The 15,487-nt window shown below is 39.8% G+C and overlaps 2 protein-coding genes across 2 annotated transcripts in view; both read left to right on the top strand.

Annotated features, from left to right (window-relative positions):
• Positions 1-5,165, top strand: part of LOC124775654 (cilia- and flagella-associated protein 251-like) — a 35,161-nt gene extending 29,996 nt beyond the window's left edge. The window contains exon 3 of the mRNA XM_047250482.1: positions 5,154-5,165. Coding sequence (XP_047106438.1) covers positions 5,154-5,165 — 12 coding nt within the window. The remainder of the gene's footprint in view (positions 1-5,153) is intronic.
• A 109-nt stretch (positions 5,166-5,274) lies between these two features.
• The window catches only part of LOC124775653 (glycerol kinase-like), a 166,541-nt gene continuing 156,328 nt past the window's right edge, over positions 5,275-15,487 (top strand). The window contains exons 1-3 of the mRNA XM_047250481.1: positions 5,275-5,349; positions 5,447-5,705; positions 5,833-6,050. Of these exons, the coding sequence (XP_047106437.1) occupies positions 5,275-5,349; positions 5,447-5,705; positions 5,833-6,050 (552 nt within the window). The remainder of the gene's footprint in view (positions 5,350-5,446; positions 5,706-5,832; positions 6,051-15,487) is intronic.

The raw sequence follows: 15,487 nt of genomic DNA, 5'->3' as shown, positions 1-15,487 counted from the left end.
TAATTACTGCCATACTTCAAGAAGAATGTAACATTTCCATGTTGAAAGATGGCCCTTGACAGGTTTGAATGTTGTGGAACCATCAGTTTAATAAGTCGTAGTTGCAAAATACTGGCACAGACTATTTACACAAGAATGAAAAGATTGGTAAAAATTGGCCTCAGATGTGATAAGTTTGGTTTCTGGAGAAATGTAGGAACACGCAAGATGCAACTGACTCTTTGTCTTAAATTTAGAGGAAAGACTGAAAAAAAGGCAAAGTACAATTATAGCATTTGTAAATATAGAGGAAGCTTTTGACGAAGTTGACTGGAATACACTATTTGAAATTCTGAAGCTAGTAGTGTAAACTACAGGAGGTGAAACTTTATCTACAATTTGTACAGTAAACAAACTGCAGTTATGAGTTATAGGTGTAAAGAAAGCTGTATGTCTACATGACAACTCTGCAGTTCATACTTAAATCTTGGGTATTAATAAGTGCTTCAACTGTATTTGGTCCTTTATTACTGTACCAGTACCAGTTTCATGGCACTTTAAGCCATATCTTCAGGTGCTTGGCAGAGAGTTCATCAAACCACTTTCACTCTATTTCTCTACCATTCTACTCTTGAACAGCGCACAGAAAAATGAACACACAAATCTTTCCACGTGAGCTCTGACAAGGATGTGAAACAGGGTTATATATAGAGTTCTGTATGGATATGAAAATGCTAGCTGCATCTGCACCACATTTACAAGTCCCTTTTCCATATCTGCATCTGCAAATTTTTTTTCTGCATCTGCATCCACACATATTAAAATATTGTAAATCACTTAATCCTCTCAGTATGCTGAGCTTCTGAAGGCAAGCTTGTGCCAGGCCTTCGATTTTATCTAACAAAGCTGGACCTCATAATTTATGTTCTGTAGACTAAGAATGTAGAGGCTAATGATGACTGTATTCTGATACAACATATTCTGTTATGTTCTCATTTCCTTAATGTACAACTTTGTGTGGTAATTCCTGAAACAGATTTTGGGAAATTTTCTGAAGAATGTTTTCTCAACATAGGGAGGTCAAATGAAAAATGACCTTGTTGTCATTGTCTTTCATACTGTTAAATGTTAGCCACATAGTTCATATATCAAATGTCCATTAATTCACTATAGTGTTAAATAATGTTAATGTGTTTCAATTTTTGATGTAATAGCATTGCATTGTGCACTTGTAAATATTTTAAAGTAAAGTATTGATAATGTCATTGATTTTATACCAGACATTGTCTATGTGATGTATGACAACAATATGATGAAAAGGACAGGTTGCTACTCACCATATAGAGGAAACATTGAGTCACATGTCATCACATATCACAGACCAGAACAAGAAAAAGGTTTGTTTTGAGCAACAGGTGGTAATTGTGGACATTGTGCATGCTGATGGCTTATTGGTTTTTGTGTGTGTGTGTGTGTGTGTGTGTGTGTGTGTGTGTGTGTGTGTGTGTGTGGTGTTTGTTTGTCTGTTTGTTTTGAGCAACAGGTGGTAATTGTGGACATTGTGCATGCTGATGGCTTATTGGTTGACAGGCCCATGTAGAAACCAGCACAGTGGATGCATCTTAGATCGTATATCACATGACTGATTTCATAGTAGTCTTGCCTCTGATGGAGTACATGATGGCTGTGACTGGACTGGATTAGGTGATGGTGGGGAGGATATATGGGACAGGTCTCCGCACCTAGGTCCATTGCAAGGATACGATCCATTAGGCAAGGAGCAGGGGTGGAGTAGGGATGGACAAGGATACTGAGTAGGTTTGGTGGGCAATGGAATACTACTGTGGGAGGAGTGAGCAAGATAATGGATATGATATTACTTATTACAGGTAATGATATGAGGTGGTAGAAACCTTGGTGGAGAATGTGATTCAGTTGCTTGACTCCTAGATGGTACTGAGTCACAGGGGGAGTGCTCCTTTGTGACCAGATGATGTGAATGTGGTTGGTATGTTTGATATGGATAAAGGTACTGATGTGGCCATTTTTTAGATTTAGTTTAACATTAAGAAAGGTGGCTTGTTGGCTTGAGGAGGACCAGGTGAAGCAAATGGAGGATTGAGGAGAAGGTGCTGAGGATCTGGAGGAATACGGATAGAGTGCTCACCATCAGTCCAGATCACAAAGACATAACAGTTAACCTGAACCAGGTTACGGGTTTGGGGTTTCTGGGTGGTCAGGAAGGATTCCTCTGGATGACCCATTAATAGGTTGGCAAAGGATGCTGCCATTTGGGTGCCCCTTGCTGTATCATGGATTTGTTTGTAGACGAGGCATTTAAAGATGAAGTATTTGTGGGTGAAAATATAGTTGGTCATGATGACCAGGAAGAAGGTTGTAGGTTTGGAATCAGTCAGGCATTGGGAAAGATGGTGTTCAATAACACCAAGGCTGTGGGTGTTAGCGGCATAAGAGGGAGGTAGCATCAATAGTGATGAGTTGTGTATGGTACATAAAAAGGAGTCAGATCATGACATGATGAAGCCAGTAGCTGGAGTGTCCTACAGCAGCCATCAATTCACATTGTGACTGCTTTCAGTACTTATTTGAATGACTTGCATTAATGTAAATTAAACAGGATGGACTCAGACATAAGGCAGTTGCTGGTGCAATGGAAGCAGGATGTACTTGTACTTGTGTGGAAAATCAGAAAGACTGCTATGTCACCATCATAATTGATTGCAGATGTCAACAGTGCATCTACTGTCTGTGGGATACCACTCATTCAAGCCAGTATAGTGGCATTCCATCCTGGACAAATAATAGTAATTACCTAAACAATAACAATAATTATTATGGGTCTTTTTCAATAAAAAATGAATGGAAATAGTAATAATGAAACTGCCATTTAACTTTTAACCATGAAATAATCATTATTGATCAGATAACTACATAGAAGCTACTGAATCAAAGTGGGAAATCAGAATTTTATAGCATAGTACGTCTTAAGAGAAGGTATCGGGTGACAGAACAAATCATCAGTTTAGTAGTGAAAAAAGTGTAAGGATAAAAATTGTAGACATAGACCAAGGCTTGAATGTAGTAATCAGGCTCTAATGGCTCTAGGTTTCAGTAGATACAGAAAGATAAAGAGGCTTGTGCAGAATAGACTAGCAAGGAGAACTGCATCAAACCAGTTTTCAGACTAAGAACCACATCAACAACACAGAGCAGCTGTTATGAGACTGTTTCTTCCTCCATCATATCATCCACTCTTGCAATTTCTATGACCTAAGCCTCCATAAGTCCCCTTCACACTTCCTTACCTTTGCTCCGACATTTCCTCTCCTCGTATCTCACAGCAGTCCAGCCTTGTCCAAACATTATGCTCTTGTTTTCTACACACATTACTTCTCTCTCCCTCTTCCTCTTTTTTCCCTGTCTCTCTTTCAACATGTTTGTGAATGTTACCTTTGTCAGTCACTATTTTGCTTCTCTGTTAGAGATCAACATGTGTCCTCTACTATCATCCCTCTTATAACCAACTTTATCCATCCTTGCCTTGTATATTGTACACCCTTTTAGTGACACATTTTGTTTTGTCTGCTCTCTCCTCCCGTCTCAGACTGAGCAAGCTAGCATAAAGAGCCTCTGTCCATCACCAGAGATGAGTGCATTTGGTTATTGTTATGGATGTCAGTATGAGAGTGTATATTTAAAGTGGTAAAAGAACAGTAGTTCAAAAGCTAGAAAGTTCACTGTAGAGTTAAATGTTTCTACACACCTAGCTTTAATCAGCTACAGAAGAGTAGTTTGTCATCAATTTATTATGTTGTATCATTCTTTATAAAGTCAGAACTTCTGAAAAGGGGTTATTTATTTATTTATTTAATTCGTGTTCTGTAGACCCATTAGCGATGAATCACTTCGGTGTATAATGTGTCATTTGCATAGATTTGAGACATTTGTTTATAATAATAGGTTGTACAATGAATAATATATTACATAGAAAAAAATGTTTACAAGAATTGTTTTTTGTAAAATGTTACAAATTACTTTGAACAGACTTACAATAGATCAAAATCAATTCACATATTCTCACACATAAATTCGTCTAGTGAGTAAATGGTTTTACTTAGAAGATATTGTTTAAGTTGATCTTTAAATGTAGGTGGATCAGTAACTGACATTTTTATTGCCTGAGGGAGAGCATTAAATATTTTTATGCAAAAGTAGTGTACTCCTTTTTCTACCATACTTAGATTCTTTTGTTAAAGATGTAGATCATTTTTTACCCTAGTGTCATGGTTATGATACATGCTGTTCATTTCAAAAAGGGAATGGTTTTTACACAAGAAACACATGAGAATGGCTAGCTCCTCCATTTGTGTATAATGGTTATTCAGCAGTAAGTCTTTTTTTTTCTTCCATCTCTTTTCTGTGCTTAATGTATCTGTAACTTTCTTCTAAAATGAATAATTGCTTTATGTGTTAGGTACAATGTGTGTATCTGTTTTCCCATTTGGCTGTAACATGAAATTTTAAACATTTTGGAGCATTTCAGCCATTCTTTTCTCTCATTATTTCATGCAAATACATCAATGACAAAATTATTGAGTACTTGGAAACTATAAACAACAGTATAATGTAAGTACTTTGCTACAGAATGTCCTTTTATGTCTATGGGTACTGACCTATTCAAAACATTTTATGTACTTTACTGCAACATTTTATTGCTAAAAGATGGTTATGTATGTTGTATGGCAGCTGCTCATATGTGTTTGTGAATAATGTTGCATAGGCCAAAATTTTTGATATGTCTACAGTTTAAAATAATATTAGTGTTAATGATTTTGCATGTAATTTGAGGCCCATCTGCCAGATATTACAATCTTGCCAAATGAGGAAAGAATCCAGTGAGGATACTCTCCTTCTTCCAAAATTGTCAGTAGTTTTTAATAGCTCTACCTTACTGATGGAATTAAATCTATATACATCAGTCAAGGGCGACTGGAGTTAGCAGAGACTCTATTATTAGCATTGAATGCTATTCTGCATTATGTGTAGTACAGTCATCATATTCACAGCTCTACAGATATATCTATTTATATATATCACAAATTTAATGCCATTGTGTGTGTTTTTTTTTTCTCTTTTATATTTTACTGTTTCAGATTTATCCTTAGCTTTGACTTGAAATTATAGCAAAAATTTATAAAAAATCATTTACAGAATTTGATTTAAAAAATTTGTTTCCAATCATCTATAGTTGGATTTAGATTTTTTGTAAGAAGAATGACCGAGTCCTCAGAAGATTCATCACCTTTGATTGGAGTAATAAATGAAGGCACTAACACTGCAAGTTTTGTGGTATGCTCTGTGAAAGTTAGTCTCAATTTATAAAATACTGTTGTTTGATTTCATTCTTTGCTTTGTATCATTGTGCAAGACTGTTGCATATTTGCAGCTGATTAGTTCAAAAACATGGGAGGAGATTGTGTACCATACAGAAAGAATTAAACAAATATGTCCTCACGAGGGTTGGCAGGAGCAGGATCCAATGGAGATTATTGATCTTGTTAGAAAATGCATCAGTGAAACTCTTCTCAAAACGGAAGAACAGGGTATTGACATAAGTAGAATAGTGACCCTTGGTATAACAAATCAAAGGGAGACATCCATTCTGTGGGATTCAACAACTGGCCAGCCACTTTACAATGCAATTGGTAAGCCTAATGTTTTATTCTAACTCTGCAGTATTGCAGTGTATCCTTGAATGGTATGGTTCTTGCACTTAGATTTTAAAATAGTTGATATGTCTCCTGATGATAGAACATTTCTTTCTCTTTTCAGTTTGGTCTGACATACGGACAGCATCATTAATAGACAATGTTTTGGCAAAAGTTCCTCACAACGACAAAAATGCATTGAAACCTATTTGTGGCCTTCCCATTAGTACATTATTTAGTGCCCTGAAAATAAGGTGGATGATAGAAAATGTGCCTGAAATTCGAAAGGCAATTAGGGAACAAAAGTGCATGTTTGGCACTGTCGATACCTGGATAGTATGGGTAAACTTTGACATTTTTAACAATATTGCGACAATAATAGCCTTATTATACCAACATTTCGTTTGCAAAGTACCAAAAATACAATTCCAATTTTAGATACTTGTAATTTGTCAATTGTCTCCATATTTTTTTAAAAATTAAATAAACAAAAGAGTTGCGAACTTTGTATTAAATTTTAACTGCCTTTAGCTAAACAATATTATACACACAAGTTATCAGAAATGGTACTGCAGTTCAATAACTGAAGGACTTGAAAGGAAGGCAATAGTTGACAAGGGAGCAAGACAGGGTTGTAGCCTATTCCTAATGGTATTAAATTTGCACATCGAGTGAGCAGTAAAGGAAGCTAAGGAGAAATTTGCAAAGGAAATTAAAGTTCACAGAGATGAAATAAAAATTTTAAGGATTGTCCTTGACATTGTCTTTCTGTCAAAGATAGTAAAGGATTTAGAAGATCAGATTAATGGAAATGATTCTGTTTTGAAAGAGTTTGTAACATTAACACCAACAAAAGTGAAACAAGTTCACTGGAATGTAGTCAAATGAAATCAGTTGATGCTGAGGGAATTTGTTTTGGGAATGTGACACTAGTTAGTAGATGAGTGTTCCTGTTTGGCAACACACTAAGTGATGACAGCAGGAATATAGAGGATATAAAATTTGGACTGGTAGAAACAGTGGAAACGTTTCTGAAACAGAAATTTGTTAATACTGAATATTAATTTAAACATGTTATGCATTTATGCATATTCCTTCTTCATTCTAGGTCAATTACTTGAAGACCTTTTCCAAGGCTGTAGAAAATAATTTGAGTGAAACGGAATCTCCCTATGTAACTTCTTTCTCCTTTATGTATTTTTCACTCTAGTGGGGTAATTGAATGGAAGCCTTTCAAAATATGCCTCATTGTTATGGGACCATGTGTTTGCATATTGCAAACATCATATTTCATCCCACTACATATTAAATACGTTATTGCATTTTATTTATTATGTCAGTATGCAAGCGTATTGTCATATCACTGGCTTAGTTGTGGAGAATCTTTGTGGGCAGCCGCGTCTGTAGAGAGTCGGGCGCGGGATAACGGACTGCTATGTTGTGTAGTGTGTAGCTCTGCATGTAAGAAGCATTGTTAGTATTCAGATTGAAGTGTTGCTACAAGTGCTATTACAGTAAAGTGATTAAATATGGAAGTAATTCAGAAGAAAGTGCGTCAAGATGTAATTAAAAAATGAGCAGTGCCACTGATAACGTATTTGTGTATCCTCTCGTTGCGTGTCGCACAGTATCAATCATCCGCGCCATGTTCGGTCTCACCAAGAATGAACAAATGTGAATCAGTAATACTATTTACCACAAAAGAGTGCAATCAAGTGCCAGTGATTTGTAGCGAGCGTGAGGATGTGTGTTCTATCATCGTGTTTCCGCGTTATCAACAACCAGCCGCGCCGCGATGATTATGCGCACGCTCATACAAGTGAGAACTGAGAACTGAAAAATTAACTTTACGAACAGTGTTATATCATTACTAGTGACAAGGAGGACTATTACTAGGTATCTGTATGTGTGATGAGTGTAAGAACTTGCTTTCGATCATTCGGCTTCCACATCATCAACAATCACCCGCGTCGTGTCGGTTACGCGTATGCTCGTCTGAATTATATTTTTGGACTGTTAATCATCAAGATTTTTAATTGGGATAAACATTTACGATTTAGAGTGTAAACAGTGCAACCTGTTGTTTCCATATTGTCTCAGAATATAGATGTTCATACCAGACATAGAACAGTGTTGTGTTTTAACGTTGAGTGGCTCCCCTAAACTCGATTGCATATTTTGATAGATAATTTCAGGCAAGCCAACAGCCAGTTGTGGAGCAGAACAATACAACTGCCACGGGATTACCAGGCATGTGGTGTGGACAGGGCGCACTGTTACGAAACGAGAAGTCAGTATAAGGAACCACCCCACCCATTCGTACTCCCAGGCGTGTTACAAGTAGTCACAGGTTCTTGCCAGGAATATTTGTTATTAGTATCTGTACCTTAATATAATTGGCTCATCAGTCAATCAAATAATTTGTTTATTGTCATTGCTATAGTATCAACCAGAGATAGACTTCATTACATCTTTGTTGATTTAGTGTCAGAGATGAATTATTCTTTTTCTCAACACCTGAGGTACCATTTAACTTAAGACTTCTGTTAAATTATTTTTCACAATCTTTAACACATCTCCACATATACGTCTATGTGGATACTCTGCAAATCGCACTTAAGTGCCAGGCAGAGGGCTAATCAAACCATTTTCACAATGTGATTCGTCAACTTCTCCCGGCGTGTTTCTTGCTTGAAGAGTCCACGGGTGTACTGCCGGTCCATAGTGTCCAATGGGCACAATATTTCGGCAATCATACGTGTCGCCATCATCAGGTGCACTGACGAACTGAGCTCCTGTCGGTAGGCGGCCGTCCGTCCTAAATCCCCCTCCTCCCCAAGGCATTCTCTGCGGTCCGCACCTGCGGCCACGCGTCTGTGGTCGCTGAGAGGCTGGCATCGGCGACTGTGGTGGCATCAGTGTAACTGCCTTGTCTGCTGTGATCACTTGTTCGTTTTCTTTTCTGAGCCTCTTTTTAATTAGACTCAGTGCTAGTTCCCATGCCTTGCTGAGGTTATAGCCGCAATCTCTGTAGACGAGTCCGTTCCTGGTATGAATTTTGATAGCCTCTCTAACGACGCTGTCCCAGGATTTAGATATCTGTGCCAAGACCCTGTTGTGTTGGTAGTCCATTTCATGATTTTTGGACAAACAGTGCTCTGCAACTGCCGACTTGTTGGGGTACATAAGTCGAGTGTGCCTCTGATGTTCTCAGCAACAATCTTCGATGGTGCATACTGTCTGTTCAATGTAAGTCTTCCCACACTCACAGGGAAGCTGGTATATGCCGGCTTTCCACAAACCAAGATCATCTTTGACACTTCCCAATAATGCTTGTGTGTTATTGGGTGGGCAAAAGACAGTTCGTACTCGGTGTTTCCTCAATATTTGTCATATGTTCCCTGATAGTGCGCCAGCATACAGTATATAGGCGCTGGCTATCTCTTCCTCCGTGACTTGGTCTATCTCCACACGCTGTACTGTAGAGGTGGGGTGGAGAGCGCGTCTGATCTGCCATTCCGAGTACCCGTTTTTCCGAAATACAGTTTTAAAGTGTTCCAGCTCATGCGGCAGGCTATCTGTGTCCGAGATGGTGCACACCCTGTGCACCAGTGTTTTTAGTACCCCATTCCTTTTTAAGGGTGGTGGCAGCTATTTGCATGCAAATACAGGTCAGTGTGCGCTTTCTTCCTGTACACCCCATGGCCCAGGGTGCCATCCGCTCTTCATTTGACCATGACGTCCAGGAATGGTAAATTTCCTTCTGCTTCGGTCTCTGTAGCGAATTTGATGTTCAGATGTACGGAGTTCAGGTGTGTAAGGAAGTCTAGGAGTTTGTCCCTTCCATGGAGCCATATCACGAACGTGTCATCAACATAATGTAGAAAACAAGTAAGTATCCATTTGGTTGACGCCAAAGCTTTCTCCTCAAAATACTCCATATAGAAATTCGCGACCACAGGTGAAAGTGGGCTACCCATTGCGACTCCTTCTGTTTGCTCATAGTATTCCCCATGAAACAGAAAATACGTGGAGGTCAGAACGTGCCTGAAAAGGTCGGTCGTCTTCTCGTCAAATTTCTGTGCAATGAGCTCAACTGACTCTCGAAGAGGCACCCTGATGAATAACGAGACAACATCAGAACTCACCAGGACATCTGAGTCTTTCAGTTTGAAGTTCTCGAGACATTTTACAAAATCCATAGAATTCTGAACGTGATGAGGGCATTTACCCACGTTAGGGCTTAGTAGTTCTGCCAGGTATTTGGCCAGCAAATATGTAGGTGCCCTAATGTTGCTGACAATTGGTTGTAACAGCACCCCTTCTTTGTGGACTTAAGGGAGTCCATAAAGTCTTTGTGGTACAGGTCCTTGAGGTTTCAATTTCTTGGCGACACCCTCTGGTAAATCCGCGTCCTCGAGAAGAGCCCTAGTCTTGTTCTCCACCTTCTTTGTGGGGTCAGCATTGATCTTCCTCTAGGATTTGTCACTTAACAGGCTCTGCATCTTCTCAGTGTAGTCCTTACGGGAAAGGACAGCATGCTGCGATACATCTCCTCCCTGTAGAGGTATATGATGTGATTCTTCAACTTCTCCCGGCGTATTTCTTGCTCAAACAGTCCATGGGTGTACTGTCGGTCCATAGTGTCCAACAGGCACAATATTTCGGCGATCAGACATGTTGCCATCATCAGGTGCGCTGACAAACTGAGCTCCTGTTCGAGCAAGACATATGCTGGGAGAAGGTACCTAATTTTGCACCCACACCTAGATTCATACTTGTAGCGGACATCGTCAGTGCAGTTGAACAGGTTGCTGCACGGCTACCACCTGAAGAAGTGCACTGGGAAACATGCCATGCTCTGATGAGAACGAAACTGATCAAGTCGAATATTATCAGCAGGGAGAGGACAGCCATTCGAGACCTGAGACAGAGCCCTGAGATTGTTGTCTTACCAGCTGACAAAGGCAATGCTGTCCTTTCCCATAAGGACTACACTGAGAAGATGCAGAGCCTGTTAAGTGACAAATCCTAGAGGAAGATCAATGCTGACCCCACAAAGAAGGTGGAGAACAATACTAGGGCTCTTCTCGAGGACGCGGATTTACCAGAGGGTGTCGCCAAGAAATTGACACCTCAAGGACCTGTACCGCAAAGACTTTATGGACTCCCTTAAGTCCACAAAGAAGGGGTGCTGTTACAACCAATTGTCAGCAACATTAGGGCACCTACATATTTGCTGGCCAAATACCTGGCAGAACTACTAAGCCCTAACGTGGGTAAATGCCCTCATCACGTTCAGAATTCTATGGATTTTGTAAAATGTCTCGAGAACTTCAAACTGAAAGACTCAGATGTCCTGGTGAGTTCTGATGTTGTCTCGTTATTCATCAGGGTGCCTCTTCGAGAGTCAGTTGAGCTCATTGCACAGAAATTTGACGAGAAGACGACCGACCTTTTCAGGCACGTTCTGACCTCCACGTATTTTCTGTTTAATGGAGAATACTATGAGCAAACAGAAGGAGTCGCAATGGGTAGCCCACTTTCACCTGTGGTCACGAATTTCTATATGGAGTATTTCGAGGAGGAAGCTTTGGCGTCAACCCAATGGAAACCTACTTGTTTTCTACGTTATGTTGATGACACGTTCCTGATATGCCCCCATGGAAGGGACAAGCACCTAGACTTCCTTACACACCTGAACTCCGTACGTCCGAACATCAAATTCACTACAGAGACCGAAGCAGAAGGAAATTTACCATTCCTGGACGTCATGGTCAAACGAAGAGCGAATGGCACCCTGGGCCATGGGGTATACAGGAAGAAAACGCTCACTGACCTGTATTTGCATTCAAATAGCTGCCACCACCCTTCGTAAAGGAATGGGGTACTAAAAACACTGGTGCACAGGGCACGCATCACCTCTACAGTACAGCGTGTGGAGATGGACGAAGTCACGGAGGAAGAGAGAATAACTGCCTATATAACGTATGCTGGCACACTATCGGGGGAAAATAGGACGAATATTGAGGAAACACCAAGTAGGAACTGTCTTTTTGCCCGCCCAATAAACACGAGCATTATTGGGAAGTGTCAAAGACGATCTTGGTTTGCGGAAGGCTGGCATACGCCAGATTCCCTGTGTGTGTGGGAAGACTTACATTGGACAGACAGTACGCACCATCAAAGATCATTGCCAAGAACATCAGAGGCACACTCGACTTATGTACCCCAACAAGTCGGCAATAGCAGAGCACTGTTTGTCCGAAAATTACGAAATGGACTACCAACACACCAGGGTATTGGCACAGACATCTAAATACTGGGACAGTGTCGTTAGGGAAGCTATCAAAATTCGTACCAGGAACGGACTCATCAACAGAGATTGCAGCTATAACTTCAGCAAGGCATGGGAACCAGCACTGAGTCTAATTAAAAAGAGGCTCAGCAAAGGAAATGAACAAACGACCAGGGCGGATGAGGCAGTTACACTGATGCCACCACAGACACCGACGCCAGCCTCTCAGCGACTGCCGACACACGGCCTCAGGCGCGGACCGCGGAGAACACCTCGCGGGGGGAGGGGATCTAGGACGGCCGCCCGCCCTTAGTTCAGTTCGTGAGCGCACCTGATGATGGTGACATGTCTGATCGCCAAAATATTGTGCGCATTGGACACTATGGACCGGCAGTACACCCGTGGACTGTTCGAGCATTTTCACAATAATTCTGTTATTCCACTCTTGAACAGTGTGAGAAAAAACACACCTATATCTTTCCGTGTGAGCTCCAATTTCCCTTATTTATTATGATGATCATTTCTCCCTATGTAGGTCAAGGTCAGCATCAACGAAATATTTTTGTTTTCAAAGGAGAAAGTTGGTGATTGAAATTCTCTGAGAATATCCTGCAACAGTGAGAAGTGCCTTTGTTTTAATGTTGTCTACTCCAGACCCTGTATCATGTTTGTGACACTCTCTTCCCTATTTCTCAATAATATAAAATGTGCCGCCCTTCTCTGAACTTTCTGTATGTACCTCATTAACCCTATCTGGTAAGGATCCCACACCATGCTGCAGTACTGCAGAAGAAGATGGACATGTGTAGTGTAGGCTGTCTCTTTAGTAGATCTGCTGTATTTTCTATGTGTTCTGCCAATAAAATGCAGTCTTCGGTTCACCTTGCCCACAACATTTTCTATATGTTCTTTCTAATTTAAATTGTTTGTAATTGTAATTCCTAGTTATTTAGTTGACTTTACAGCCTTCAGATTTAATTGATTTATTGTGTAACTGAAATTAACTGATTCCTTTTAGCACTCATGTGGGTGTCCTCACACTTTTTGTTATTTAGGTTCAATTGCCAATTTTTGCAACATGCAGATATCTTTCTAAATCGTTTTGCAATTTGTTTTGATCTTCTGATGACTTTAGTAGGCAATAAATGACAGCATCATCTGCAAACAACCTAAGACTGCTGCTTTGGTTACCTCTTAAGTAATTTGTATAGGCGAGGAACAGCAGGGGGCCTGTAAGTCTACATTGGGAAGCACTAGGAATCACTTCTGATGTACTGGGTGACTTTCCATCAGTTACTACAAACTGCGACCTCTCTGACAAGAAGTCACATATTCAGTTGCGTAACTGAGATGATATTCCACAAGCAAGCAATTTAATTACAAACCATTTGTGAAGTATGGTGTCGTAAGCCTTTTGGAAATCTAGAAATACAGAATTGATTTGAAATCCCTTGTCGATAGCACTCAACACTTCATGTGAGTAAAGAGTCTGGACTGGAAGACTTGATTTTATTAAGTAATTTAAGTTGCTTTACTATTCTGACGATATCTGCTGTTGAGTTACTCATTTTGGCAGCCATTCTTGATTTCAATTCTGGAACATTTACTTCATCTTCTTTGGTGGAGGAATTTTAGAAGGCTATGTTTAATGACTCTGCTTTGGCAGTACTGTCATCAATAGTATTTCCATTGCTAACTTGTGGAGAATGCATTGATTGTGTCTTGTCCCTATCGTACTTTACATATGAACAGAACCTCTTCGGATTTTCTGCCAGGTTTCGAGACAGTTTCATTGTGGACACTATTAAAAGCATCTCACATTGGAGTCTGCAATAAATTTCTAGCTTCTGTAATAGATTGCCAATCTCGGAGATTTTGTGTTTGTTTTAATCTGGCATGCTTTTTTTTGTTGTTTAATATACGAAATATGTTCAGAAAATTCTGGAACTTTGTCCACAAAATTTTTTTACACTTACCTTTTCCTTACTGTGCATGGTCTCCTTTGAAATAATCTCCTCCACAATTGATACACCATTCCCAATGTCGTTTCCACTTCTGGAAGCAGTCTTGATATGCCTCTTGCTGGATCGCGCGAAGTACCATCTGCTAATTTTCTTTTATCTCATCATTTGACACAAATATTTGTCCTTTCAATGAGTTTTTCAACTTTGGAAGTAAAAAAAAAGTCTGCAGGGGCCAGGTCTGGAGGGTACAGAGGATGAGGCTGGACAATGATTTTGTTTTTTATGAAATAGTCATGCACCAATAGGGATGAATGTGTGGGTATATTATCATGATTCAAGAGCCATGAATTGTCTCACCACATTTCAGGCTATTTCCTTCTCACAATTTCTTGCAGGAATTGTAACATATACTGATAGTACCATCGATTAACAGTTTTTCCCTGTGGCACGAATTCACGATGAACTAATCTTTCAAAGTCAAAGAACGACCAGAACCTCTCTGGATTTTCGGCCAGGTTTCAAGACAAGGTTTCAGTAGGGAAACTGTTATAAGCATCTCGCATTGAAGTCCACACTAAATTTTGAGCTTCTGTAAAAGATCATATGGCTCTGACATTTGACCTGACCTGACGAGCTTTCTTTGGTCTTGGAGAATGTTTCCTGGCCCATTGTGAAGATTGAAACTTGGTCTCAACATCATAACCATAGACCCACATCTCATCACCAGTTATGATTCTCTTAAGGAACAGCTTGTTCTCATTTGTGCAATTCGAAAGCCCTTCGCAGATTGCGAGGTGAAGATCTCTCTTGTCTTGACTCGTGAACCATGGGATGCACTTGGTAGCCACACAGTGGATGCCAAGATGCTGTGTCAGGACTTCATGACATTATCTAACTCAATTGTTACATTCTTCTGCAATCTCTTGGACAGTCAGTCTTCGATTGGCATGCCAAATTTTGTTGACATCCCTGACGTGATCGTCATCGATAGACGTCGAAGGCCATCCTGATTGAGGTCTTCTTCAACATCTGTCTGGCCATTTGTAAACCATGTGAACCATTCGTAACACTGAGTATGGCTTAAGCACTCATCACCGTATGCTTTCTGCATCATTTGGTGTATCTCTATACAGGTTTTCTTGAGTTTCATGAAACATTTAATGCAGATGTTTTGCTCCTCTAACTCATGTTCTGCTCAATACAGCACTGAACAATAATTAATAGACATACAACAATGAAATTTGTGGCAGTTACACATTTAACACAGGGGTGTGCAGGGATGCCAACCGCATTTCACTCCAACACACCATGGCTTGAAATTAAGAATGTTCCAGAATTTTGTGAACAGACTTCATACAGTGTCTGCATGTCATTCCTTGTTTACTTTTACCTAAATTTTAATATTTAAGAACTGTATAAATTTAATAGATTGTAAATTTTTCCACATTAATAGTTCAGCAGTGAATTGTTCTTCTTGGTTTGTACTTTGTAATAGTATAAACATTTCACTTCATTCA

Source organism: Schistocerca piceifrons, chromosome 2 (assembly GCF_021461385.2).
Source record: "Schistocerca piceifrons isolate TAMUIC-IGC-003096 chromosome 2, iqSchPice1.1, whole genome shotgun sequence".
Taxonomy (NCBI): domain Eukaryota; kingdom Metazoa; phylum Arthropoda; class Insecta; order Orthoptera; family Acrididae; genus Schistocerca; species Schistocerca piceifrons.
This window is presented reverse-complemented; position numbering and strand designations above follow the sequence as displayed.